Below are 26,385 nucleotides of genomic sequence, written 5' to 3'. Positions count from 1 at the left end.
GGTGGTTGTGGTTGGTGGTGGTGGGTTGGTGGGTGGTTGGTGGGTGGCTGGTGGTGGTTGTGGTGGGTGGTGGTTGTGGTGGGTGGTTGTGGTTGGTTGTGGTGGGTGGGTGGTGGTGGGTGGGTGGTTGTGTTGGTGGGTGGTTGTGTTGGTGGGTGGTTGTGGTTGTGGTGGGTGGTGGTGGGTGGTTGTAGTGGGTGGTGGTGGTGGGTGGTGGTGGGTGGTTGTGGTGGGTGATGGTGGTTGGTGGGTGGTTGTGTTGGGTGGTTGTGGTGGGTGGTGGTGGGTGGTTGTGGAGGGTGGTGGTGGGTGGTGGTGGGTGGTTGTGGTGGGTGGTGGGTGGTTGTGGGTGGTTGTGGTTGTTGGTGGTGGGTGGTTGGTGGGTGGTGGTTGGTGGTGGTGGGTGGTTGTGGTTGGTGGTGGTGGTGGGTGGTTGGTGGTGGTGGGTGGTTGTGGTTGTTGGTGGTGGGTGGTTGGTGGGTGGTGGTTGGTGGGTGGTGGTTGGTGGTGGTGGGTGGTTGTGGTTGGTGGTGGTTGGTGGGTGGTTGTGTTGGGTGGTTGTGGTGGGTGGTGGGTGGTTGTGGAGGGTGGTGGTGGGTGGTGGTGGGTGGTTGTGGTGGGTGGTGGGTGGTGGGTGGATTGTGGGTGGTTGTGGTTGTTGGTGGTGGGTGGTTGGTGGGTGGTGGTTGGCGTGGTGGGTGGTTGTGGTTGGTGGTGGTGGTTGGTGGTGGTGGGTGGTTGTGGTTGTTGGTGGTGGGTGGTTGGTGGGTGGTGGTTGGTGGTGGTGGGTGGTGGTTGGTGGTGGTGGGTGGTTGTGGTTGGTGGTGGGTGGTTGGTGGTGGTGGTTGTGGTTGGTGGTGGTGGTTGGTGTGTGGTGGTTGGTGGTGGTGGGTGGTGGTTGGTGGTGGTGGGTGGTTGTGGTTGGTGGTGGTGGGTGGTTGGTGGTGGTGGTTGTGGTTGGTGGTGGTGGTTGGTGGGTGGTTGTGGTGGGTGGTTGTGGTGGGTGGAAGTGGTGAGTGGGTGGTTGTTGGTGGGTGGTGATCTCGCAGTTAATTGCCCACGGGTCGTCGCGGGCTCCAGTTGGTAGCGGCGTCTGTGTACGTGTGTGTGTGTACGTGTGTGTGTGTACGTGTGTGTGTGTACGTGTGTGTATACGTGTGTGTGTATACGTGTGTGTGTGTACGTGTGTATACGTGTGTGTGTATGTGTACGTGTGTGTGTGTACGTGTGTATGTGTACGTGTGTATGTGTACGTGTGTGTATGTGTGTGTACGTGTGTGTGTTTACGTGTGTGTATGTGTGTGTACGTGTGTGTACGTGTGTACGTGTGTGTGTACGTGTGTGTATGTACGTGTGTGTATGTACGTGTGTGTGCGTGTGTGTGTACGTGTGTCTGTGTACGTGTGTGTGTGTGTACGTGTGTGTACGTGTGTGTGTACGTGTGTCTTGTGTACGTGTGTATGTGTGTGTGTGTGTAACCTGTGTGTGTAACCTGTGTACCTGTGTGTGTGTGTACACCTGCGTGTGTTTACCTGTGTGTGTAACCTGTGTGTAACCTGTGTGTGTACCTGTGTGTGTGTGTACCTGTGTGTGTACATGTGTGTGTGTAACTGTGTGTGTGTAACTGTGTCTGTACCTGTGTGTGTACATGTGTGTGTAACTGTGTGTGTAACCTGTGTGTGTGTGTACCTGTGTGTGTGTGTAATCTGTGTGTGTGTGTACCTGTGTGTGTGTGTGTAATCTGTGTGTGTGTGTACCTGTGTGTGTGTAATCTGTGTGTGTGTGTACCTGTGTGTGTACCTGTGTGTGGGGAGCGGTAGTGTAGCGGTTAGCGCGCTGCGCTATGAACCTGGCGACCCGGGTTCGATTCCCGCTCACGGCCAACACCAGTTACGATTATCTGAACCGGTCCCGGGCCTCCCCTAGGTCGACTCGGCTTCAAATGAGTACCTGGTGCGGTGTGTAAACATTGCGACTGGGGAGACAAAGGCGGTCAAGCGTGGTGATGGCCACCCACCCCCTCGTGTGCCGTGCTGGCCTTCATAGGTGCTCGCTAACAGCACTTGCCCCTACAGTGTTATAGGCTACACGGGGGACCTTTATCTTTGTGTGTGTGTGTGCAGCACTGGGAAGGTGAGGTTACCATTAGCAGCATCATCATCAGCATGAAGTTCACGATCACCATTGTTCGACAGTAAGCGAAGCATCAATCATCGCAATACATGCAGCACATGCAGTACACGCAGCACACTCAGTACACACAGTGCACACAGTACACACAGTACACGAAAGAACACACAATACACACAGCACACAAAGTACACGCAGTACATGCAGTACGCGCAGTACACAGCACACAGTACACAGTATTCTCAGTACACACAGTACACGCAGTACACGCAGCACACGCAGTTCATTCTGTATACACAGCACACGCAGTACACACAGTACACGCAGTACATTCTGTATACAAAGTACACGCAGCACACGCAGTACACACTGCAGTACACACTACAAGTGCGGTACACACATGAAAGTACAGAATAGAGAGAGCGCACATATGGGATGGCATGCAGTACATGCAGTATACACAATAGTACATGCAGTATACACAATAGTACATGCAGTATACACAATAGTACATGCACTATACACAATAGTACATGCACTATACACAACAGTGCATGCTGTATATAACAGTACATGCACTATACACAACAGTGCATGCTGTATACACAACAGTACATGCTGTATACACAACAGCACACGCTGTATATACAACAGTACATGCACTATACACACTAGCACACGCTGTATACACAACAGTACACGTTGTACACACAACAGTACATGCTGTATACGCAACATCACATGCACTATACACAACAGTGCACGCTGTATACACAAAAGTGCACACTGTATACACAATAGTGCATGCACTATACACAATAGTACATGCACTATACACAATAGCATATGCACTATACACAACAGTACACGCACTATACACACAGTACATGTACTATACACAACAGTATATGCACTATACACAACAGTACATGCTGTATACACGACAGTGCACGCTGTGTATACAACAGTACGTGCTGTATACACAACAGTACATGCTGTATACACAACAGTACATGCTGTATACACAATAGTGCATGCACTATACACAATAGTACATGCACTATACACAATAGTATACGCACTATACACAACAGTACATGCTGTATACACACAGTACACGTATACACAACAGTACATGCTGTGTACACAACAGTACACGCACTATACACAACAGTACATGCCGTATACACAACAGTGCATGCTGTATACACAATAGTGCATGCACTATACACAATAGTACATGCGCTATACACAATAGTATACGCACTATACACAACAGTACACGCACTATACACACAGTACATGCTGTATACACAACAGTACACGCACTATACACAACAGTGCATGCAGTATACACAACAGTACATGATGTGTACACAACAGTACACGCACTATACACAACAGTGCATGCCGTATACACAACAGTACATGCCGTATACACAACAGTACATGCTGTATACACAATAGTGCATGCACTATACACAATAGTGCATGCGCTATACACAATAGTACACGCACTATACACACAGTACATGCTGTATACACAACAGTACACGCACTATACACAACAGTACATGCAGTATACACAACAGTACATGTGTAGTGTGTTCTTTTATGGAGACGGAGACGATAAAGTAGAGGCAACACGGTGTGTTTATTTATGTTGTTACAATAACTCTCTTACGCCCCCTGGCCAGGAAGGTACAGCCCTCCTGCTATCCATGACCTAGGGGAGGCTATCCTGACGGACCCTGGTACGGTACTGGTCCGACCACTGACCCGACCACTGGTCCGGCCACTGGTCCAAGCTCGACCCGGCCCTTAGAGCGGCAGCGGGCACCAGGGTCCAGGGTCCTGGTCTAGCTGGCCTTCAGTCTTCGGTCTTCAGCCTTCGGCCTTCGGCCTTCAGCCTTCGGCCTTCAGTCTTCAGTCTTCAGCTGCAACTGCCTCTCACCTCTCCAGAGGTCCTCCTTATATACAGTTTCTATGCCGAGGGGCGGGGCTCTGTGGGATCGTAGAACACCCCGCAGCCCCCCCCCCAGGCTAGGAATCCTAACGGTTTTTCCCGCCATTTTAGTTGTACCGCCCCTGATGGGCACTGTCCGCCATTGCGGATATTTGCAGCCCATTTAGTTTCCTCTCGCGATTGAGATTGTTTCGATGAAAAAAAACAGAGTATTGTTTCGATTATTTAATTTTTTTATGTGAGGGGGGAGTTGGTGCGTGCTTTCAAACGTCCAACATGATGACGTGTACTGTTGTGTACACAGCGTGTACTGTTGTGTAGTGCATGTACTGTTGTGTACACAGCATGTACTGTTGTGTATACAGCATGTGCTGTTGTGTATAGTGCATGTACTGTTGTGTATACACCATGTACTGTTGTGTATACAGCATGTACTGTTGTGTATAGTGCATGTACTGTTGTGTACACAGCATGTACTGTTGTGTATGGTGCATGTACTGTTGTGTATAGTGCATGTACTTTTGTGTATACAGCATGTACTGTTGTGTATAGTGCGTGTACTGTTGTGTACACAGCATGTACTGTTGTGTACACAGCATGTACTGTTGTGTATACAGCATGTACTGTTGTGTATAGTGCGTGTACTGTTGTGTATACAGCATGCACTCTTGTGTATAGTGCGTGTACTGTTGTGTACACAGCATGTACTGTCGTGTATACAACATATGCACTGTTGTGTACAAAGCATGTACTGTTGTGTACACAGCATGTACTGTTGTGTACACAGCGTGTACTGTTGTGTACACGTTACGATACGTTCAATGCATGTATGATACGTAGCTTTAGCGATTTCATGTTAGGGTCACCACGATACGTTACGATACGTTCAATGCATGTTAAAGTTTTATATATATAGCAGATAGGATTGTTTCTTGAAAAAAAACTTTCTATGAAATTGCAGTTCATATAGGTAGGCTAAGAATTTACCTTTTTTTTCCTTTAAAATTTTACTGTGCAATACAGTATTGTAATTAATAAATACATACAGTATATAGTTTATACAGTACGGTACTGTAAATTGCTCTGTTTTGCTCAATTATCACCATTCTTTAAGACTCTTGGGTAGGCTAGGGCTTTTACATTATGAGACCTCCTTTGCCAGTAACAAGATATAGGAATAGGTTTTACCCTTTTAACTGGCACCAATCAAATTCAAGGACAGTGCATATTATTATCAGAGTTTTCTTTTTTGTTTGCATTTTGACTGCTTGTGGTTATTGCAAACATGATGCCTTGAATAAAGGTGTCAGTTTTTTGTGCCAGTTAAAAGGGTAAAACCTATTCCTAGGCTAGGGCTATTTTCGACTTACGATATTTTCCACTTACGATGTGGTCGTCGTAACGCATCTCCGTCGTAAGTCGGGGACTACCTGTAATTACATTTTGGTACTGGCAAAGAAGGTCTAATGATGTAGATGCTCACCCCCGAGCCCTCATTACTTTGATAGTGGCATTGTCTTTGAGCTGTGTGACGCCTTCTGGCGTCATCTGGTCAAGCACCAATTGGGTCGAGGCTCAAAAGAAAGCCGTCCCTTGGTGTGGACCAATCAGATTCAAGGACAATGCATCATATTCTTCTTTGGTTCTTTCGGTAAAGTCACGTAGAATGAGAATAAAATAATATTATAATATTATAGTGTTGTGTACACAGCATGTACTGTTGTGTACACAGCATGTACTGTAATAATATTATAATATTAAATAATATTATTTTATTCTCATTCTACGTGACTTTACCGAAAGAACCAAAGAAGATGAATCCTTGCAGTCACGAAAGCTTTAAATCGAAATGCATCATATTATCAGTATGTTTTTTGTTTGCATTTTCAACACAATTATTGTGGTTAATGCAGACATGATTCCTTGTAAGAAGGTTTCAGTTTTGTTGCCAGAAAAAAGGGGGAAACCCCTACTATTATTATGCTTAAAAAAATGTTAACACTTACATGGGACCCATACAAATGATATGATAGATTTATTTTATTTTTCTACCTACGTCAACTTTACCGAAAGAACCAAAGAGTATGGATTCCTGCAGTCACGAAGGCTTCAAATCACGGCTTACACATGGGACTATCGTTCTTAATGGGAAAATAACGGATGATACACTGTAACATAGCACATTGTAACGTTAATTACCTTCAACAGATCAAAGAGTCTCCCGCTTGTTCACGATCGTTGTCAACGCTTCGCCTGGAATTTTCTCCAGGTGGTCTGCAGAGCTCCAGAGGCAGCAGCGCATGCCACGTGGTTGTTGCAAATTCTCTGAAGTGTTAACGTTTTTTTGAAGCAGCCTGTATGCAGTTTTCGGTATTTATTTTTTCGTAATTGACTTAGCTTTCCTGTACTTTGCACTCCCATCGTGCCTCTGTGCGTGTTGTTTGTTGTCGGAACTTTCCGAGCCGCCGCTCACTGGACACTTGAGATTATTTGTATGATTTTGGTGCTATAAATGTTGGCACGATGGGCCACAAAGTTGAGCGGCCATCATGCGTGATGACCAGGTCGCTTCTGACAAACAAGTTAATAGCCTCAGTGGGTCTTTGCCTGGTTAGAGGATGGGAGATGGTATAGTTATAGCTGTTTGTGATTGGGTGTTATGTTTACCGTTATTGTACTTTGCACGACTATCGTGTTAATGTAATGTTTGTTGTTGTAACGATCTTACCCCGTGCCTCTACCTGGACATCTGTGATGAAGAGCTTTATAGCTCATCGGATTCCTCCTGCAATCAAAATATTCTGATCCTGATTCTCTCCGCGTGTCTCTCTGCCTCGCTGCCTGTCTCAAACAATTATTTGTCCATTCTCGCTACATGCCGAGGATACCCACACGTCTGCCTGATTGTCTGTTCACGTACAGCAGTGTCGGTCCCTCTCTCGCTGTCCGCCAATCTGCCTATCTGTCCACGTAGTATGTGTTTACCTTCATGGCTATATATTGTATACTAGCTGTACTACCCGGCTTCGCCCGGGACTTGGATCCACCACGCCCGGCCGCCTTTGTCCCCCCAGTGGCGATGTTCACACACCACACCAGTTACTCGTTTGAGGCTGAGTCGACCTAGGGGAGGCCCAGGAGCAGTTGAAATAATCGTCACCGGTGGTGACCGTGAGCGGCGTAGCGCTAACCACTACACTACAATGCGTTACGCTTCCACGTGCGCGGGTCACATGACAGATTTGACGTCACAGCTCACTTGCCGTGGAAAAAATAAATGCATTATTGAGCCCCCCCCCCCTCCCCCAAAAGTGTATTTTTATAATTTTTGCATGGCGTACAGTCTGGAAAGTACCCACATGGCAAATTTCAAGTTTGTTGCATGTCGGGAAGTACGCTAAACATTTATTCACAACTTTGCCTTTTATATATATGGAGATGTCTGTCCGCCTGTCTGACCAAAGAGTCTTATCAGCCTTCCCGTCTGTCCACATACTTCTCAATCTGCCTACACGCATATCTGCTTGTCTGCTATATCCTTATTTGTGTATGTTTTACTGTCATGGCGTTGCATGTACATACGTGTCTGCCTTGTCTGACAGTGTCTGTCCGTATCACTCGCTGTATGCCCACCTGCCCGTCTGTCCAACATACAGTAAAACCTTGGATTGCGAGTAACTTGGGTCTGCGAGTGTTTTTCAAGACGAGCAAACATTTTAAATAAATATTAATTTGATAAACGAGCTAGGGTCTTCCAATTACGAGTAGTAGTACGTGTACACGCTTTGTACTGCCGAGCGTCACGTGATCACACAACTGATATACGAGTGCTTTGATATACGAGTGCTTTGGATTACAAACACGTTTCCGGAACGAATTATGCTCCTCGCAATCGAAGGTTTTACTGTATTTGTCTATCTGCCTACATGCAAGCCTGTCTGCCTCACCGCCGGGAGAGTACCTGGTGCGGTGTGTAAACAATCGCCACTGGGGAGACAAAGGCGGCCGGGCGTGGCGCTGTCCGAAACCCCAAACCCCCAGGTGTGCCACAGTGCCGGCCTTCAATAGGCGCTGCTGCTCGCTAACAGCACTTGCCTCAAAGCATCTGTTAAGGCTGTGAGGGTGGATCTTTGCATCTGTAGTGGGGAGCGGTGACGCAGTGGTTATGCTAGCCGAGCTTCTAACCCGGCGGGCCCGAGTTCGATTCCCGCTCGCGGCCAACGCCGCTGACGATTATCACCGAGGTCGACTCGGTCCTCACCGGGGCGATCTTTGTCTTTGTGTCTCTTGCAGTGGCGAGACAACGTACAACAAGAAGCGTCTAATCCAAGGTACGTGGTTTGTAGGCAGTTACCAGGGCAGCTCTGTCGCCGTGATTTTTCATACATATATAAAAGGGAAATTTGTGAATGTGTGTGTCTGTTCGAAATGTTTAGCATACTTCCTGACATGCAACAAACTTGAAATTTGGCATGTGGGTAGTTTCCAGACTGTACATAATGCAAAAATTATAAAAATAGATTTTTGTATTTTTTTCTTGGGGGGGGGGGGTCGCAATAACGGATATATTTTGCACAAGTGAGCGGTGACGTCACATCTGTGATGTCACCCGCATGCGGAAGCGTCACGCAGTGTGCCTGCTGACGTCACGCATCCCCCCCCCCAACCCTCCGCGTAGGCCCTGTATCAATCCTAGACAAGAATCCAAGTCTCGGGCGAAGCCGGGTAGTCAAGCTAGTTGATTATAAGGAATCTCTGGAAATTAAAGATACACAACCACAGCTTGTCAGTAGAGCTCTCGTGTACACATCTGGGCCTCGTACACGGCTACTGGATAATTAGACGCACCCCACCCACCACCCCACTCCCCACCACCACCACACCACCATATGGGTCTCTAATTATCAGTTGAATCTGCTGCTGCTGCGTTGGCAGTAGTGCACAAGGACAAAAATAACAACACGGTAAAACAAACTCGACACATTTGACACGCAACCCTCTGTCCCCCTCCCCCGCCGCACCTACGATTAGCACGGTTTGGCTACGTACGGTGCGAAAAGGTTCATACATATTTAAACTCACACGGAGACCCATAGACTCACACAGAGACCCATAGACTCACACAGAGACACATAGACTCACACAGAGACCCATAGACTCACACAGAGACCCACAGACTCACAGATACCAATAGACTCACACAGAGACCCATAGACTCACACAGAGACCCATAGACTCGCACAGAGACCTATAAACTCATACAGAGACACAGACTTACACAGAAACACATACTCATACAGAAACCCCTAGACTCACACAGAGACCCATAGACTCACACAGAGACCCATAGACTCACACAGAGACCCACAGTTTATTGTCGTTTGGCTACGCATAGTGCGAACGAAGTTCAACACACATACATATACATACACACATACAAGGGGTGACATTCCAGGCAATGGCCATTAACGGCCCATACAACTTCATGGCATTTATGCGCTAGGAAGAAGGAACCACTGCTCAAAACGTCGGCGATTTAACATACGTTTGATCCTTTTCAGGCCGCACACACGCACGCGCGCGCGGCGGTGTTATCGGCACACACGTCAAGAGATTTTAAACAAAACCGCCGCGCCGGTAATCGAAAGTTACATTTACAAAAAAACATTAAAAATCGCTCGCTCGCCACCGGCCATCCTTGCAGCCTCCCCCCCCGCCCATCCCTAGACGCCGATGACGGCTGTGGATAAAAGTCATCCGCTAAGAATATCCCCACTCGGGCTTGGGACGACGTGGCCTGGGTGGTGGTGGTGGTGGTGCCGCAGCGGTGTCGTGTTTACAGCAGCTTGGATACCACCCCCCCCCCCCCCCCAGAGGGCTCGGAATAGAAGGAGCGGTGGGTGGGGGGGGGGCGAAATCGGTGAGGAGGGGGGAATTGAGCTGGTTGTGTGGGGGAGTTGTTTGGTGGGGGGGAGTTGAGTGGGGTGGGGGGGGAGTTGAGTGGGGTGGGGGGAGTTGGGTGGGGGGGGAGTTGAGTGGGGGGGGGGGAGTTGAGTGGGGGGGGGAGTTAAGTGGGGGGGGGGGAGTTGAGTGGGGGGGGGGGAGTTGAGTGGGGGGGGAGTTAAGTGGCGTCGGGAGGGAGTTGAGTGGGGTAAGGGGGAGCGAGTTGGGGGGAGGTTTGGGGTGTGGAGGGGGAGCTGGGTGGAGGGGTGGGAGGGAGTTGGGTGGGGGGGTAGAGAGTTAGGGAGGTGGGGAGTTGGGGGGGGTGGGGAATTGGTGGATGAGTTGGTGGGGAAGGAGTTGGGGATGGGGGGGGAGAGAAGGGGGGGGCGTTACTGAGGTTCTCTCTCCATAAATGACGTCACGCACCTGGGGGGGGGGGGGGGGGTCAGACATTTGTGACGATGTGTGATGAGGGGAGGGGGTGAGAAATGTGACATCACATCAAAATGCACAACTTTAAATAAATATCGACAACACGTTCTACTTAATTAAATAGACTTCTTAATAAATGTTTTCTACCTACAACATCAGAGTGCAGCGTCACATTAAATACGCACTACAATGACAATAGTTTAAAGCGATTTGAAGCATGTTTTTTTTGTTCAAAATGGAAATATGGTTTTGGGGGGGGGGGCAGAGCTTTGTGACGTCATATTTGAGGGTAGGGGGGTCTGACTTTTTGTGACGCCGTGTGACGAGGGGGGGGGGGGTGGTCAAAAATCGTCCAAAATCGCGTGACGTCATTTATGGACGGCCCCTTTCCCCCGAGCATAAGCCAAGGTGGCTTCTTTCCGTGGGTTTGGGTGCTTGACTGCCGCGCGGCGATGTCCACGATTGGCGGTGCAGACGATGATACTATTGATGAATTATCACGATATAAATGATGGTGATAATTGCCGAGTTTTAGTTTCACATGCAGTAGGGCTTCCGCGACGCAGTATTATCCATAATACAGGGACTCCGCTGCTTACGAACGAGTTATGTTCCATAGGTCTGTAAGTCGAATTGTTCCCGAGTCAACTTTACTCCTGTCGATTCCAAACACGTACGGCGTGCACACTAAACACGGGAAATGGCTTTAAAAGTCGTACAATTACCTGCGGGTGTAAATGCCACCGGTTCTTCATGTTCTGCAGATGTAGACGCCACTGGTTCTTGGTTCTATTATTGTTTTTGATTTTATTTTTCTACCCCACGTGACTTTACCGAAAGAACCAAAGAGCGTGAATGTTGCACGTTTCCTCTTCTCCAAGCACACACCGGTGGTGTGTTTCACGAGTAAACACACGACACTTACAATTCGGGTACCGAATCGATTAGCACAATTGGCATTCGCGTCATCCTTGATAGCGTGAGGCTATGTCGCGAATAGGCACGCCGGGCGTTTTACACGCTGGGCGTTTTACACGCCCTGGGCGTTTTACACGACGCGTTTTACACGCCGCGTTTACACGCTGGGCGTTTTACACGCCCGGGGCGTTTTACACGCCCGGGCGTTTTACACGCCGCGTTTTACACGCCGAGTTTTACACGCCGAGTTTTACACGCCGAGTTTTACACGCCGAGTTTTACACGCCGAGGTTTACACGCCGGGCGTTTTACACGCCGGGCGTTTTACACGCCGGGCGTGCTCTGCAAGCAGGCGGCGGCGGTGGCGGCGGCGATGTTGCTTTGATCCAAACGAGTCATTTTTGCGACCAATTTTTTTTCCCCAAAATTTGTGCCAATGTCAGGCTGTGATGTCAACAAACGTGGCCTGCTTTTTTTTTCATTTTAACGACGTCACGGGATGGTTTTACGTGCGCGTGGTACGTTATGGATTACGCCGCAGTATTAACCGCCAGAAGTGGTTAAGGGGCCGTCCATAAATGACGTCACGCACCTGGGGGGGGGGGGGGGTCAAGCATTCGTGACGATATGTGACGACGGGGGGGGGGGGGGGTTTGAGAAATGTGACGTCACATCAAAATGCTTTAAATAAATAGTGCAGCACCACATTAAATACGCAATACAATGGCAATAGTTTAAAGCGATTTGAAGCATGGTTTATATTTTTTTGGGGGGGGGCGGGGCATAGCTTTGTGACGTCATACTTGGGGGGGGTGTGACTTTTTGTGACGTCGTGTGGTGAAGGGGGAGGGGGGGTCAAAAATCGTCCAAAATCGCGTGACGTCATTTATGGACGGCCCCTAAAACCTATTATTTATTTCTTCCCCCATCACAGTCTTGTCCACCTTCACAATGACAACAAGAGTCCGCTCAAAGGCTTACACGGTTGGGGGATCTCTGCCTTGTTGATGGTGCAGGCCAGGGCATCAACATGCCCCTATCGGACGTGGGCTTCGAGCAAGCGGCAGCTGTCGGTGCTGCCCTGCAGCACGTCCCCTTCGCCTACGTCTACAGCAGTGACCAGCTGCGGGCACAGCAGGTGAGCCGGGTGGGGCTGTGGTGGGGTTGGGTGGGGTGGGGTTGGGTGGGGTTGGAGGTGGGGGGTTGGGTGGGGTGGGGTTGGAGGTGGGATTGGGTGGGGTGGGGTGGGGTTGGAGGCGGGGGTTGGGTGGGGTGGGGTTGGAGGCGGGGGGTTAGGTGGGGTGGGGTTGGAGGTGGGATTGGGTGGGGGTGCGGTGGGATTGGGTGGGTTGGGTGGGGTTGGAGGTGGGGGTTGGGTGGGGTTGGAGGCGGGGGTTGGGTGGGGTGAGGTTGGAGGCGGGGGTTGGGTGGGGTGGGGTTGGAGGCGGGGGTTGGGTGGGGTGGGGTTGAAGATGGGATTGGGTGGGGGTGCGGTGGGATTGTGTGGAGTGGGGTTTGAGGTGCGGTGGGGTGGGGTTGGGGTGGTGTTGGGGTGAGTTTGGGGTGATGGGGTGAGGGTGGGGTGGGGGGTGGGGTTGGAGGTGGATGGGGATGTCCTCCTGCACCGCCGATTAGCACGGTTGGCTTACATATGGTGCTAAATAAAATCAACATACGTGGGGGTGGGGTGGAGGTGGGGGTGGCTTGGAGGTGGAGGGGGGCCTTTCCCCCTCACCTCTGATTATCACGGTGGCTACGTACGGTGCCAAAGAAGTTCAACGTACATACAGCTCTCCCGTCGGCATCCGTACCTGCTCGTAAAATAGTTCTAAACACAAACGCACCTAAAATAGTTACCACACAATCCAATGCGTAGGCATGGTTTTTCTTACGCACAAATCATAGACCGAACCCAGTTGCCCTTTCCATAGGGCTCCCTGGGCCCAGGGGTGACCAGAGCCATGCAGAGCAACGTCGCCATCAGACCATCACGGTCGGCGCCACGGTGGTTAGACGTGAACTACCTCGCATGGTACACAGGAGGATTGTGGGTTCGATCCCAACCCCGATACCTGTATATTTGGACTTTGCACGTCTCTCTCTCCCCGTGGTCACGTGGAATTTTCTCCGGATCCTCCGGTTTTTTTTCCCTCCACGCTTACAAACAAGCGTTTTAGAGCATTTGGCTGCTTTAAATTTCCACACGATCAGCCAAACTTTGTTGAGCTATAATTTGTGGCCAGGTCGCTTCTGCAAAAGAGCTTACGTAGCTCAGTGGGGCCTTACCTGGTAAAAAAAAAAAAATTGTTTTAGTTTATTTCTCAACGGGACAACTACCTCTGCCGCCGCCGCCGCCGCGTGTTGCTGTCTGTGATCCCCGTCCGTCACGTGGCTCGTGGTTTAGACGGCGGAGGAGATAGTGAAGCGGAACCATCACTGCCGGGACCGGCCGCTGCAGCGGGAGGAGCGCCTGCGCGAGAGGGCAAGTTTCCCTGCCGCCACCGCCACCGCCGCCGCCTCCATGCCGCGCCAAATTCCGGCGACGAAATTATTCGCCGAAAATATTCGCCTCTCCAAGTAGAACCTTTCCCTTTTTTCTCGTCGTCGCGATGTAATCGCACGGGTTCGCAAGTTTGGCGGAGGTGACGGTCTCAGCCCCGGTCATCGGTGGCTTACACTGAGAACGACAACAATGATCATTGAGGTTTATCCGTAGACCGTGCTGTGATAAAACCTGGCTCGCAAGTTTAGCGGGTTTTATGGTGACTTACGCAGAGACCCATCGACTCGCGTAGAGTCCCATGTATTCACATAGAGACCCATATTCATCGAGACACATGGACTCGTACAGACATCTGTAGACCTATGTCGAGACCCATAGACTTACACAGACTATGATTAAACTGGAATGTAAGAGAGTTGATGGCTTCAGCCCGGTCACCAGTGAGAGACACCCAGTCCAACCACCTCAAGTTTGTTGTCCTTGAACCCCCTCCACCCCACGAGTGATTTAGGGAGAGACACCCAGACCCAGGACTCGAACCCACGCCCTCGGCGTTGCTGGTTCCGTGTGTCTACGTGCCGGTGTGATTCCGCGTGTCCCGCGTGTGTGTGTACGTGCGTGTGTGTGCATTGAGGAGCAGTAGCGTAGCGCTACGAACCCGGCAACCCGGGTTCGATTCCCGCTCACGGCCACCAATGACAGTGACTAATATCTGAACCAGCCCTGTGCCTCACCTAGGTCCACTCAAATGTGTACCTGGTGCGATGTGTAGTAAACATCGTCACTGGCGAGACAAAGGCGGTCGGGCGTGGTGCTGGCCACCCACCCCATCGTGTACCGTTCCGGCCTCTGTAGGTGCTGCTACTCGCTGGCAACAACGTGCCCCAACAGTCTGTTAAAGGCTGCACGGGGGTGGATCTTTCTCTTTGTGCAGTCCTTCGGAGCGTCGGAGGGCTGCAGCGTGGATCAGCTCCGAGCCCTGGCCAAGGAGGCCGGGCAGCGGTGTCCCCACTTCACGCCGCCCGGGGGAGAGACCCTGGAGCAGGTGAGGGGGGGCACCTCCACGCAGTGTCACCGAACTGCCGGCTGGCCCGTCGCCACGGCTACGTAGCCGTGGCGACGAGTTGCCCCAGACCCGGGGCTCGAACCTGGGATCTCAGCGGTGCGAGATTTTAACCGCCTCGCCTGGTATGCAGGAGATCGTGGGTTCGATCCCGTCCCTGACGCCTGCTGCTCTATATTTGGCGTTTGCGTGTCTCTCTCATCACCATCACGGTGCCTAGGAGATGTTAACTACCTCGCCTGGTATGCAGGAGATCGTAGGTTCGATCCCGTCCCTGACGCCTGCTGCTCTATATTTGGCGTTTGCGTGTCTCTCTCATCACCATCACGGTGGCTAGGAGATGTTAACTACCTCGCCTGGTATGCAGGAGATCGTAGGTTCGATCCCGTCCCTGACGCCTGCTGCCGCTGTATATTTGGCGTTTGCGTGTCTCTCTCATCACCATCACGGTGGCTAGGAGATGTTAACTACCTCGCCTGGTATGCAGGAGATCGTGGGTTCGATCCCGTCCCTGACGCCCGCTGCTGCTGCTGTATATTTGGAGTTTGCGTGTCTCCCCGACATTGCGTGGATTTTTCACCGGGTCCTCCAGTTTTTCCCTCGACATTCACAAACACGCGTTTAGAGTGTTTGGCTGCTCTAAATGTCCACGTGTTTATAAGTCGCTTCGTTTAGCTATCATCTGTGACTGCCAGCTAGCGTCTGGGGCCATACCTGGTGAAATAAAAAGTTTTTAGTCTCCAACAAGGCCAATGTGACCCCCCCCCACCCCCCCCATGCTATGCACCCGGCGACCCGAGATCGATTCCCACTCGCGGCCAACATCAGTGGCAAATATCTGAACTGCTGCTGGGCCCTCACCATTGGGGTCATGCCGCGCTCGCTAACGGCACTTGCCCCCAGCAGCAGCAGCAGCAGCCTGTTAAGAGACTACACGGGGGCGACCTTTGTATTTTTCTTTGCTTCGTCACCGCAGCTCAAGACGCGGCTGGTGGATTTCTTCCTCGAGCTCTGCTCGCTGATAGCCTCCCGGCGCGCGGAGACGTGCAACGGCATCAAGCCCTCGGCATGCCGGGCAGGTACGGCCACAGACACACGCGGCATAGCCACCGCCACCACTGCCACCACCACTGCCATCACCTTGGTGGTGGCGGTAGTGGCGGTGGTAACGGTGATGTTGGTGATATTGGGGGAGCAGCGATGTGGCGGTCAGCGCTACGCTGCTGCGCTACGAACCCGGCGACCCGAGTTGGATTCCCGCTCACGGCCACCAACACCGGTGACGATTATCTATACCGGTCCTGGTTCCTCCCCTAGGTCGACTCGGCCTCAAATGCGCATCTGGTGTACTGTGTAAACATCGTCACTGGGGAGACAAAGGTGGTCCAGCGTGGTGCTGGCCACCCACCCCCTCGTGCGCCGTGCCGGCCTTCATAGGTGCTTGCTAACAGCACTTGCCCCAACCGTCTGTTACAGGCTATGAGAGAGGTCTTTGCCTTCATTGTTAGTGGTGGTGGTGATGATGATGGTAATAGTGATGGTAATGGCAGTAAAGGTAGTGGTTGATGGTAGTGATAATAATCATTGTTGATATACTTGTTTACCCAGGAAAGCCTCACGGGGGTCTCATGACTGTGCTCGGTATTTATAGCAGCGGGCGACCGTGAGAGAGTTCGTCGTATATTTGGAGTTTGCATTTTCTCTTTCTCTCATCATCATCATCATCGTCACGGTGGTTAGGAGATGTTAACTACCTCGCCTGGTATACAGGAGGTCATGGGTTCGATCACGACCCTGACACTTGTTGTATATTTGGAGTTTGCATTTTCTCTTTCTGTCATCATCACGGTGGCTAGGAGATGTTGACTACCTCGCCTGGTATACAGGAGGTTGTGGGTTCAATCCCGACCCTGACACCTGTTGTATATTTGGAGTTGTCATTTTCTCTTTCTCTCATCATCATCATCATCATCACGGTGGCTAGGAGATGTTAACTACCTCGCCTGGTGTACAGGAGGTAGTGGGTTCGATCCCGGCCCTAACCCCTGCTGTATATTTGGAGTTTGTGCGTTCTCGTTCTCTCCGTGGTCATGCATTTTTCTCCGGGTCTTCCGGTTTTTCCCCCTCCACATTAAGAATCAAAATCACGCGTTTTAGAGTATTTGGCTGCTATAAATGTCTCACACGATGACGATAAGCCACTTGTGATAGCCAGGCCGCTCCTGCAGAAACAGCTACAGTGAGGGAAACAAGTATTTCATCCCCTGCTGATTTTGTACGTTTGCCCACTGACAAAGAAATTATCAGTCTATAATTTTAATGGTAGGTTTATTTGAACAGTGAGAGACAGAATAACAACAAAAATCCAGAAAAACGCATGTCAAAAATGTTATAAATTGATTTGCATTTTGATGAGGGAAATAAGTATTTGACCCCCTCTCAATCAGAAAGATTTCTGGCTCCCAGGTGTCTTTTATACAGGTAACGAGCTGAGATTAGGAGCACACTCTTAAAGGGAATGCTCCTAATCTCAGCTTGTTACCTGTATAAAAGGCACCTGTCCACAGAAGCAATCAATCAATCAGATTCCAAACTCTCCACCATGGCCAAGACCAAAGAGCTCTCCAAGGATGTCAGGGACAAGATTGTAGACCTACACAAGGCTGGAATGGGCTACAAGACCATTGCCAAGCAGCTTGGTGAGAAGGTGACAACAGTTGGTGCGATTATTCGCAAATGGAAGAAACACAAAAGAACTGTCAATCTCCCTCGGCCCTGGGCTCCATGCAAGATCTCACCTCGTGGAATTGCAATGATCACGAGAACGGTGAGGAATCAGCCCAGAACTACACGGGAGGATCTTGTTAATGATCTAAAGGCAGCTGGGACCATAGTCACCAAGAAAATAATTGGTAACACACTACGCCGTGAAGGACTGAAATCCTGCAGCGCCCGCAAGGTCCCCCTGCTCAAGAAAGCACATATGCATGCCCGTCTGAAGTTTGTCAATGAACATCTGAATTATTCAGAGGACAACTGGGTGAAAGTGTTGTGGTCAGATGAGAACAAAATGGAGCTCTTTGACATCAACTCAACTCGCCGTGTTTGGAGGAGGAGGAATGCTGCCTATGACCCCAAGAACACCATCCCCACCGTCAAACATGGAGGTGGAAACATTATGCTTTGGGGGTGTTTTTCTGCTAAGGGGACAGGACAACTTCACCGCATCAAAGGGACGATAGACGGGGCCATGTACCGTCAAAGCTTGGGTGAGAACCTCCTTCCCTCAGTCAGGGCATTGAAAATGGGTCGTGGATGGGTATTCCAGCATGACAATGACCCAAAACACAGGCCAAGGCAACAAAGGAGTGGCTCAAGAAGAAGCACATTAAGGTCCTGGTGTGGCCTAGCCAGTCTCCAGACCTTAATCCCATAGAAAATCTGTGGAGGGAGCTGAAGGTTCGAGTTGCCAAACGTCAGCCTCGAAACCTTAATGACTTGGAGAAGATCTGCAAAGAGGAGTGGGACAATATCCCTCCTGAGATGTGTGCAAACCTGGTGGCCAACTACAAGAAACGTCTGACCTCTGTGATTGCCAACAAGGGTTTTGCCACCAAGTACTAAGTCATGTTTTGCAGAGGGGTGAAATACGTATTTCCCTCATTAAAATGCAAATCAATTTCTAACATTTTTGACATGCGTTTTTCTGGATTTTTTTGTTATTCTGTCTCTCACCGTCCAAATAAACCTACCATTAAAATTACAGACTGACCATGTCTTTGTCAGTGGGCAAACGTACGAAATCAGCAGGGGATCAAATACTTTTTTCCCCTCACTGTACGTAGCTCAGTGGGGCCTCACCTGGTGACAATAAAAAACGGTTTACTTGAGGTGGTATCCATGCTGGCGCTGGCCATCATGCTCGCAACCTTCAGTTCCGTCACCCGAACACGTTCCCCCACCACCATTGGAAACCTCATTTGCCAGTAACAAAATATGATAATTGTTTTTTTTACCCTTTTATCTGGCAACAAAACTGACACCTTTTTTACAAGGAGTCATGTTTGCATTGACCACAATACCTGCGGTCGGAACGCAAACAAAAAACAACAACCCTGATAATGTATGCACTGTCCTTGAAATTAATTGGTCCACACCCAATTATCATATTTTGTTACTGGCAAATGAGGTTTCCAATGGTGTAAATGCTTACCCCGAGCTCTCATACTCTGATGGTGCATTGTCTTTGAGTTGTGCGCCTTTTGGCGTCTTCTGGTCCAACACCATGTGAGACGAGGCTCTAAAGAAAGCTGTCTCGGGTGTGGACCAATCAATTTCAAGGATAGTGCCACATACATTATCAGAGTTGTTGTTTTTTGTTTGCGTTCCGACCGCAGGTATTGCGGTCAATGTAAACATGACTCCTTGTAAAAAAAGGTGTCAGTTTTGTTGCCAGATAAAAGGGTAAAAAAAAACAATTATCACGTTCCCCCACCCCCCACCGCCTCCTCCCCCGAACCCAGAAAGCGACACCGCAACCGCCGCGGTGGACTCTGCGGCGGACGTTCTGGTAGTCACCCACGGCGGACTCATCCGCGAGTGGATTCGCTACCTCACCGAGGACCTGGGCTGCCCCGTGCCCGCCGAGTGGCGGCAGCGGCTGCTGGTCGTGTCGCCCAACACGGGGGTGTCGCGCTTCCTCGTCTCGCTGCCCGATGGCGCCGACGGCGCCGACGGCGGCCCGCTCCCTACCACCGTGCAGTGCCTGCAGCTGCACAGCAGCTCCCACCTCGCCCCGGCGAAGGTGCAGCCGCCCCCGGCGATGTAAAGTAAAAAAAAGAATCGAGTTGAACTGCGGGTCAAACCCGCTTCACACGCTCGCCCCCCCCACCGCCTCCACCCCCCCCCCACCCCCGCCCGCAACCGGAGCACTAGCGTATAAAGGTCACGATCTATCTAGGGCAGGCAATGACGGGCAACCGAGAACGAGTCGGTGGGCCGGGTGAATGGGTCCCTCCGTCAGCTTACTGAGTGTAACATCGTGACCCCCCCACGATTAACCCTAGACGCACCGAGACCAGGCCACCACGCAGCCCATGGGCAGCAGGTTGCCCACCACTGATCTAAGGGCAGCTGCTGGAAGCCGTCGCCAAGCAGTGCATCGATCACGATCCGCTTCGGCAACGGTTTGGGGACGCTGCGGTAACCGTCGCCGGCGACGGTCGCCACTTGTTACGTCGCCGAAATTTAACTGAAACTCTCAAATCACAAACAACGGTTTTGCTGCCTTGCGATGAAAATTTCACTCTGCGGCAGAGTGCGTGGGTTTGGCGCTGCCTCCCGCCACCACCCGAGCGTGTGGTTAAAAACGCGTCACTTGAAGGAGTTGTGTGGGTGCCGAGGTGGTGAGATGTTAACTACCTCGCCTGCGAAACAGGAGGGTCGTGGGTTCGATCCCGACCGCCACGCCTGTACATTTGGCGTTTTCTCTCTCTCCCCACGTGGTCGCGTGGATTTTTCTCCGGGCTCGCCTGTTTTTTTCCCTCATTTAGAATCAACATGCGTTTAGAGTATTTGGCTGCTATTGTAAATTTCCACGTGATAAGCCACTTCGTTGAGGATTTGTGGGGCCAGGTCGCTTCTAAAAAAATTGCTATGTAGCTCAGTGGGCCTTAATTAGTAAAATAAAAAAAATGTTTTGGTTTTAATATCTGCATATGCGGGGCCGTTCTCTAACACGGGCTGGTGAACTGCTTTCCACATGGACAGCAGTTGGCAAAACATTTGGAACACGTAGTAGGCTTTCGCAACCAATATTACCCATAACGAGGTTTTTCTTGGTTGAGATCACGTAAATATAAATGTGTCGTTAAACCCACCGCCACCACCACCCGACACAGCCACTCGAATTGTAAATGTTGTAGTGGGTTTACTCTCTAACACACAAGTGGTGATTGTGAATGTTGTAGTGGGTTTACTCTCTAACACACAAGCGGTGATTGTGAATGTTGTAGTGGGGTTTATTCTCTCACACACAAGCGGTGATTGTGAATGTTGTAGTGGGTTTACTCTCTAACACACAAGCGGTGATTGTGAATGTTGTAGCGGGTTTACTCTCTAACACACAAGCGGTGATTGTGAATGTTGTAGTGGGTTTACTCTCTAACACACAAGCGGTGATTGTGAATGTTGTAGTGGGTTTACTCTCTAACACACAAGCGGTGATTGTGAATGTTGTAGCGGGTTTACTCTCTAACACACAAGCGGTGATTGTGAATGTTGTAGCGGGTTTACTCTCTAACACACAAGCGGTGATTGTGAATGTTGTAGCGGGTTTACTCTCTAACACACAAGCGGTGATTGTGAATGTTGTAGCGGGTTTACTCTCTAACACACAAGCGGTGATTGTGAATGTTGTAGTGGGTTTACTCTCTAACACACAAGCGGTGATTGTGAATGTTGTAGCGGGTTTACTCTCTAACACACAAGTGGTGATTGTGAATTTTGTTATGGGTTTACTCTCTAACACACAAGCGGTGATTGTGAATGTTGTAGTGGGGTTTACTCTCTAACACACAAAGCGGTGATTGTTAATGTTGTAGTGGGTTTACACTCTAACACACAAGCGGTGATTGTGAATGTTGTAGTGGGTTTACTCTCTAACACACAAGCGGTGATTGTGAATGTTGTAGCGGGTTTACTCTCTAACACACAAGCGGTGATTGTGAATGTTGTAGTGGGTTTAATCTTTAACACACAAGCGGTGATTGTGAATGTTGTAGTGGGTTTACTCTCCAACACACAAGCGGTGACTGTGAATGTTGTAGTGGGCTTACTCTCTAACACACAAGCGGTGATTGTGAATGTTGTAGTGGGTTTACTCTCTTAACACACAAGCGTCGTGGTGCTGAAACTAGTAACGGATTGGCACGTTTTGTTTTACGTGACACAACCTTTACTCATTGGCTGTGTCGGATGGTGGCAGATTTTAACGACACAAAATGTATATTTACGCGACCTAACCCCAAACCAAAACGCCTCTTAAATCCATTTTGGTACCTTGAATCGGTTCGGATCAAAAACCCTGCAGCCACAACCACAGAGGGTTTGCCGGATTCTTCCACACTTGAAAGAGAGTCTCTCCTCTAAACAAAGCAACCCCCTATCGTATCCGGGCTACATTCGCCTTCGTGAGACGTCAGTGGCCTTGACTGGCTCTGCAGGCGACGCTGGAGACTATGTAAATCGCAGAAACCGCCCTATATATTTATACGTATATATGTGAGGCACGTGGGCACGACAGTGCATGCATACGGGCAGGGCTGTTAAAAGGCGAGGTTCAAAACTTATTTGGCGATGTGGTTTCGCCGGCACCTTGATTACCAGCAACCTCTTCGCCACTCGACGTTCGTAACGGGGTTTTGCTCCCCCCTGCGTCGCTGGGGGGGGGGCCCTCGTCAACGGCGAGGAGGTAACCGTGACGTTCGGAGTGACGAGCCGTGACAACGATGCACTGCGCGGCACACTCCTGTGAACGTACCCTGTGGGAGAGGTTACCTCGCTCTATTTCTGCCTCTCTCGAGAGAGAGAGGGGGGGGGGAGAGAGCGGGCATCACTCGCAGAGTCTCTGAAATCCGTGCAATATCGGCCGGTACAAATCGACGATCACACGACCAGCAGTGGCAGCGTCTTCCCCCCACGTGCCATTGCTCAGCCCCCCCCCCCCCCCGAATCCTGGGCGCGTGCTCACCCCCACGACATCTGGGAATTCGTATACGCGCTCGCGATGCGCGCGCCGGACGAGAATAAGCGAATTCCCATTTCGCGCGTGCAAATTACGCGACCGCAGATCCCCGTCGGTGTGACACAAGGTGTTGGCAATAGAGGGGGCAACTGAGAGATATCTGAAAGTCGGACCTCAAAAAAGGCAAATAGCCTAAGAAGTTGCTTAGACGGAATGGTTGCTGGCTTAACACGAGTCTGGAAGCCCGCTTTGGCTGAAAGACTTGAAAATATTGATTTAAAGCTTTCGTGACTGCAGGGATTCATATTCTTGGTTCTTTCGGTAAAGTCACGTAGAAGGGAAACAATAAAATAAAAAAATATTGTTGTGGTTTCCACACCTGATGATGATTGCTTGTGTTGCAGTCGAAACGTCGTGAGAATTTTGTTTTATATTTTTATTATTTAATTGTTTCCCTTCTACATGACTTTACCGAAAGAACCAAGAATACTTGAAAATGTGTTTTTGTTATTTCTATGCGAACCTCCGCAAGTAGGCATTTATTGTTGTTGACGCTGTTGCTGGATGTTGACGCTGTTGCTGGATCTTGGCGCTGTTGCTGGATCTTGGCGCTGTCGGACGGTTGGGCATTCGCTGTTTTTAAGTGGAGGTTCAAGCTTCAAATCCCATCCCCCCCCCCTCCCCCCGATTATTTACCGGGGGCCATGTGGGAGGGGAACCATAAGAATTACGGCTCTCAGACGCCGAGTTCCATTCACCGGCTGCCACTCCATTAGTCTTCACCATCGACCATCCCACACCTCCGATTAGCAACGGTTGGCTATGTACTATTCAACATACACACACACACTCGCTTCCCCTAATAGGGTGAATGATTTAACACGTAGGCTTTCGCGCTACCAATATCATCCACAATACAGGTTTTTTTTTGGGTTAAAATGTGTCGTGAACCTCGCCACCACCCGACAAAGCCAATTATCCAGGTTTCTCGCGTAAACAGAACATGCCAATTCGTTACTCGTACAGCATCACCGGTGTGTTGTAGAGCCCGAGCCCAAACATTTACAATCCGAGTACGATGTTTCGCCAGTGATTGCAACCAGCTTCATCAGGCAACTGGCTGTGTCGCCTGATGAAGCTAGTCTGGAGTTTATGAAGGTATTTTCTGCACTGTCTAAAACAAAAACAAAAGTTTGTCTTTGCCGTTTTCGTTTGAAAATTATTTATTTAATGTTTTGAGCATGTGGTGTTGACGACGACGTTGATGATGGCCTGTCAATTAAATATTTTGAGAGGATAAAACCCTCCGGGGGGTGTCCGTTGGCCGAGTTTGTTGCCGAGTGTTCCGGTTCATCATGGCTTCCGCTTTGCCACGGAGAGGTCTCTCTTTGAAGAGGAGGGAGACGCAGCCCGCAGGAAGCCACCGCCTCCTGGCGTTGTAGACGCACGTTCACATCCCCAGCACAGGCAGGTTGCCGTGCGTCGATCGATCCATTTCGGTTTGCCAATTCATTCGAGTCGATTCTTACATTCGCGATACACGCGTGGAACATCGCGTGCCGAGGAATCGACGCCGCCTGCGTCGCACGTGGTTCCAAACCTCCAATTGACTACGCACGTCGCGAAAGAAGTTCAACATACATAACACAAACTAAACTAGAGTTGTGTAGCTCTTTTTCAGGAGCGACTTGACCACGAATGATAGCTCAACGAAGTGGCTTATCATCAACGTGGACATTTATGGCAGCAGCCAAATAATCTAAACTCAGGTTTGGTTCTAAAAGTGAAAGGAAAAACCGGAGGACCCGGAGAAAAAATCCACGGGTCGAGAGATCCATAAACTCCAAATGTACGACAGGCGTCAGGGTCGGGATCAAATCTACGGCCTCCTGCATACCAGGTGAGGGAGGTCGTATTTTTGTGTTTAGTTGTCCGTTCCTCCAGACCTCCGATTAGATACGGTTGGCTACGTACGGTATGAAAGAAGTTCAACGTACATTGTTTCATTTTTTGTGCTTCCCACACCTCCGTTTAGCCACAGTCGGCTACGTATGGTGGTGCGAAAGATCAACATACGTTTGGTTAGTTTGTTGTCCTTCCCCCCTCCGCACCTCTGATCAGCCACGGCCGGCTACGTACGGCGCGAAAGAAGCTCAACGTACATACACACGAGCTACGTGGAGCGAAACGTCGGACGTCGTTGCTGAACAACAACACGCGGCATGACCCCGAAAACACATCCGGGGGGGGGGGGGGGGGGCGGGAGGCCCTCCGTCACTTCTGCCGCGATGAGGTGAGGGTGAGAGCCGAGGAGACGCGGAAGATCTGGGGCAGCATGGCACTCAGCTGGAAGAACACCTCCTCCGACAGGCCCTGCAACGTGACACCACGGACCACCTTAGAAACCTCAGAATTAACGTCGTGCGAAAATCTCCCCGTCGCAATCGGTATGATTCCTAGCTAAAGTCGCCTGGGTGAAAAAAGTAGACTTTTTTTTTCCCAAACCAATGAAACTTAACAAATGTATACTCATTGTTTTTTTTCGGTAAAGTCACGTATGTAGAAAATTTTATTAAAATAATAATAAATCACGACGTTTCGAACGCAACACAAGCGATCAACATCAGGTGTAAAACAAAGTGAGGGAGCACATAGGGGGACATCACGTACATAGCACATAGAGAACGTTAAACTGTACGGAGGCAAATGCAACAAGAAGATGAGAGACGAGAAACTCAACAAACCTAAGAAAAATAACGCGATGCAAAACCAGTCGGCCAACAACAACACAGTTAGACACTGACCTGGTTAACCACGAATTTCAGAAGACTGCTAAATTTCGTGTTCATCCTCTGGGTTGAACAAGCCAGCGTAGACAGAGTGAACAAATACGAGGTACAAGGTAGCAGAGATAGATACATAGGGAAGAACATCCAAGGAACGATATATTGGGCAGCACAGATGGACAACCAGAGTAACACCACACCAAGAGACAAAAAGGACTGGAGGGATGACGGACAGAGACTTAAATAAGCTGCAGAGGTGGGGGGAGGGGTTGAAGACAATGGGAACCTATGCAGAGAGAGCACATGGATGAGCAAACAACCCGGACAGGAACGGTGCTGAAATAAGCTGCAGGTGTGGGGGGAGGGAGAGGGGTTGAAGACAATGGGAACACACACGGAGTGCGATGGATGCGTAACATCGAGGACAGCAACGGTGGAAGAAAGTGAAACAGAGACACAGACCACGGCAAACAGAAAACAGAGCACATTGAAGCACGTGGAGATACATACGAAGGCAAGACAACACAGGGCAAGTCACAAACGTGACTTTACCGAAAAAAAACAATGAGTATAGTAATTTATGCAGTCACGAAAGCTTCAATTCTATATTTAAAAATGTAATTAATTAACCTACATGAACTGCTTTTTGCATTCGGTTTTGCCATCCTCAACCCTGCACCTCGCGATTAGCCACGGTTGGCTACATACGGCGGTGCGAAAGAAGTTCAACATACGTGCGTACGCACATCAATACAGGAATCGGACCGTTTATCAGATGCAGAGGCAGGAGGATGTCACCCTTGAAGAAGTAACTCGGTTCTTCGCAGTGCGAAAGGGGGGAATGCTCCCCGGCCAGATGGTTGTCACGGTGGACATCGTCAAAGAAGCGGGAACAATTGC

General features: G+C 50.0%; 2 protein-coding genes across 4 annotated transcripts in view; one reads left to right on the top strand and one right to left on the bottom strand.

Annotated features, from left to right (window-relative positions):
* The window catches only part of TIGAR (TP53 induced glycolysis regulatory phosphatase), a 31,927-nt gene extending 7,926 nt beyond the window's left edge, over positions 1 to 24,001 (top strand). The window contains exons 2-8 of the mRNA XM_032978023.2: positions 2,124 to 2,194; positions 8,390 to 8,427; positions 12,406 to 12,527; positions 13,794 to 13,871; positions 14,827 to 14,937; positions 15,932 to 16,034; positions 19,479 to 24,001. Coding sequence (XP_032833914.2) covers positions 2,166 to 2,194; positions 8,390 to 8,427; positions 12,406 to 12,527; positions 13,794 to 13,871; positions 14,827 to 14,937; positions 15,932 to 16,034; positions 19,479 to 19,783 — 786 coding nt within the window. The 5' untranslated portion in view covers positions 2,124 to 2,165 and the 3' untranslated portion in view covers positions 19,784 to 24,001. The remainder of the gene's footprint in view (positions 1 to 2,123; positions 2,195 to 8,389; positions 8,428 to 12,405; positions 12,528 to 13,793; positions 13,872 to 14,826; positions 14,938 to 15,931; positions 16,035 to 19,478) is intronic.
* Positions 23,905 to 26,385, bottom strand: part of FERRY3 (FERRY endosomal RAB5 effector complex subunit 3) — a 23,673-nt gene continuing 21,192 nt past the window's right edge. For 2 of the 3 annotated variants that reach the window (XM_076054280.1, XM_076054281.1), the window contains exon 15: positions 23,905 to 25,072. In XM_076054280.1, the coding sequence (XP_075910395.1) occupies positions 24,974 to 25,072 (99 nt within the window). In that variant the 3' untranslated portion in view covers positions 23,905 to 24,973. The remainder of the gene's footprint in view (positions 25,073 to 26,385) is intronic. The other variant, XR_012930314.1, reaches the window with a different exon arrangement.

This window comes from Petromyzon marinus, chromosome 65, assembly GCF_048934315.1.
Source record: "Petromyzon marinus isolate PM22_M1 ecotype Great Lakes invasive population chromosome 65, UKy_Petmar_22M1.pri1.0, whole genome shotgun sequence".
NCBI classification, from domain to species: domain Eukaryota; kingdom Metazoa; phylum Chordata; class Hyperoartia; order Petromyzontiformes; family Petromyzontidae; genus Petromyzon; species Petromyzon marinus.
The sequence above is the reverse complement of the archived record's forward strand: the minus strand, read 5'-3'. Positions and strand labels throughout refer to the sequence as shown.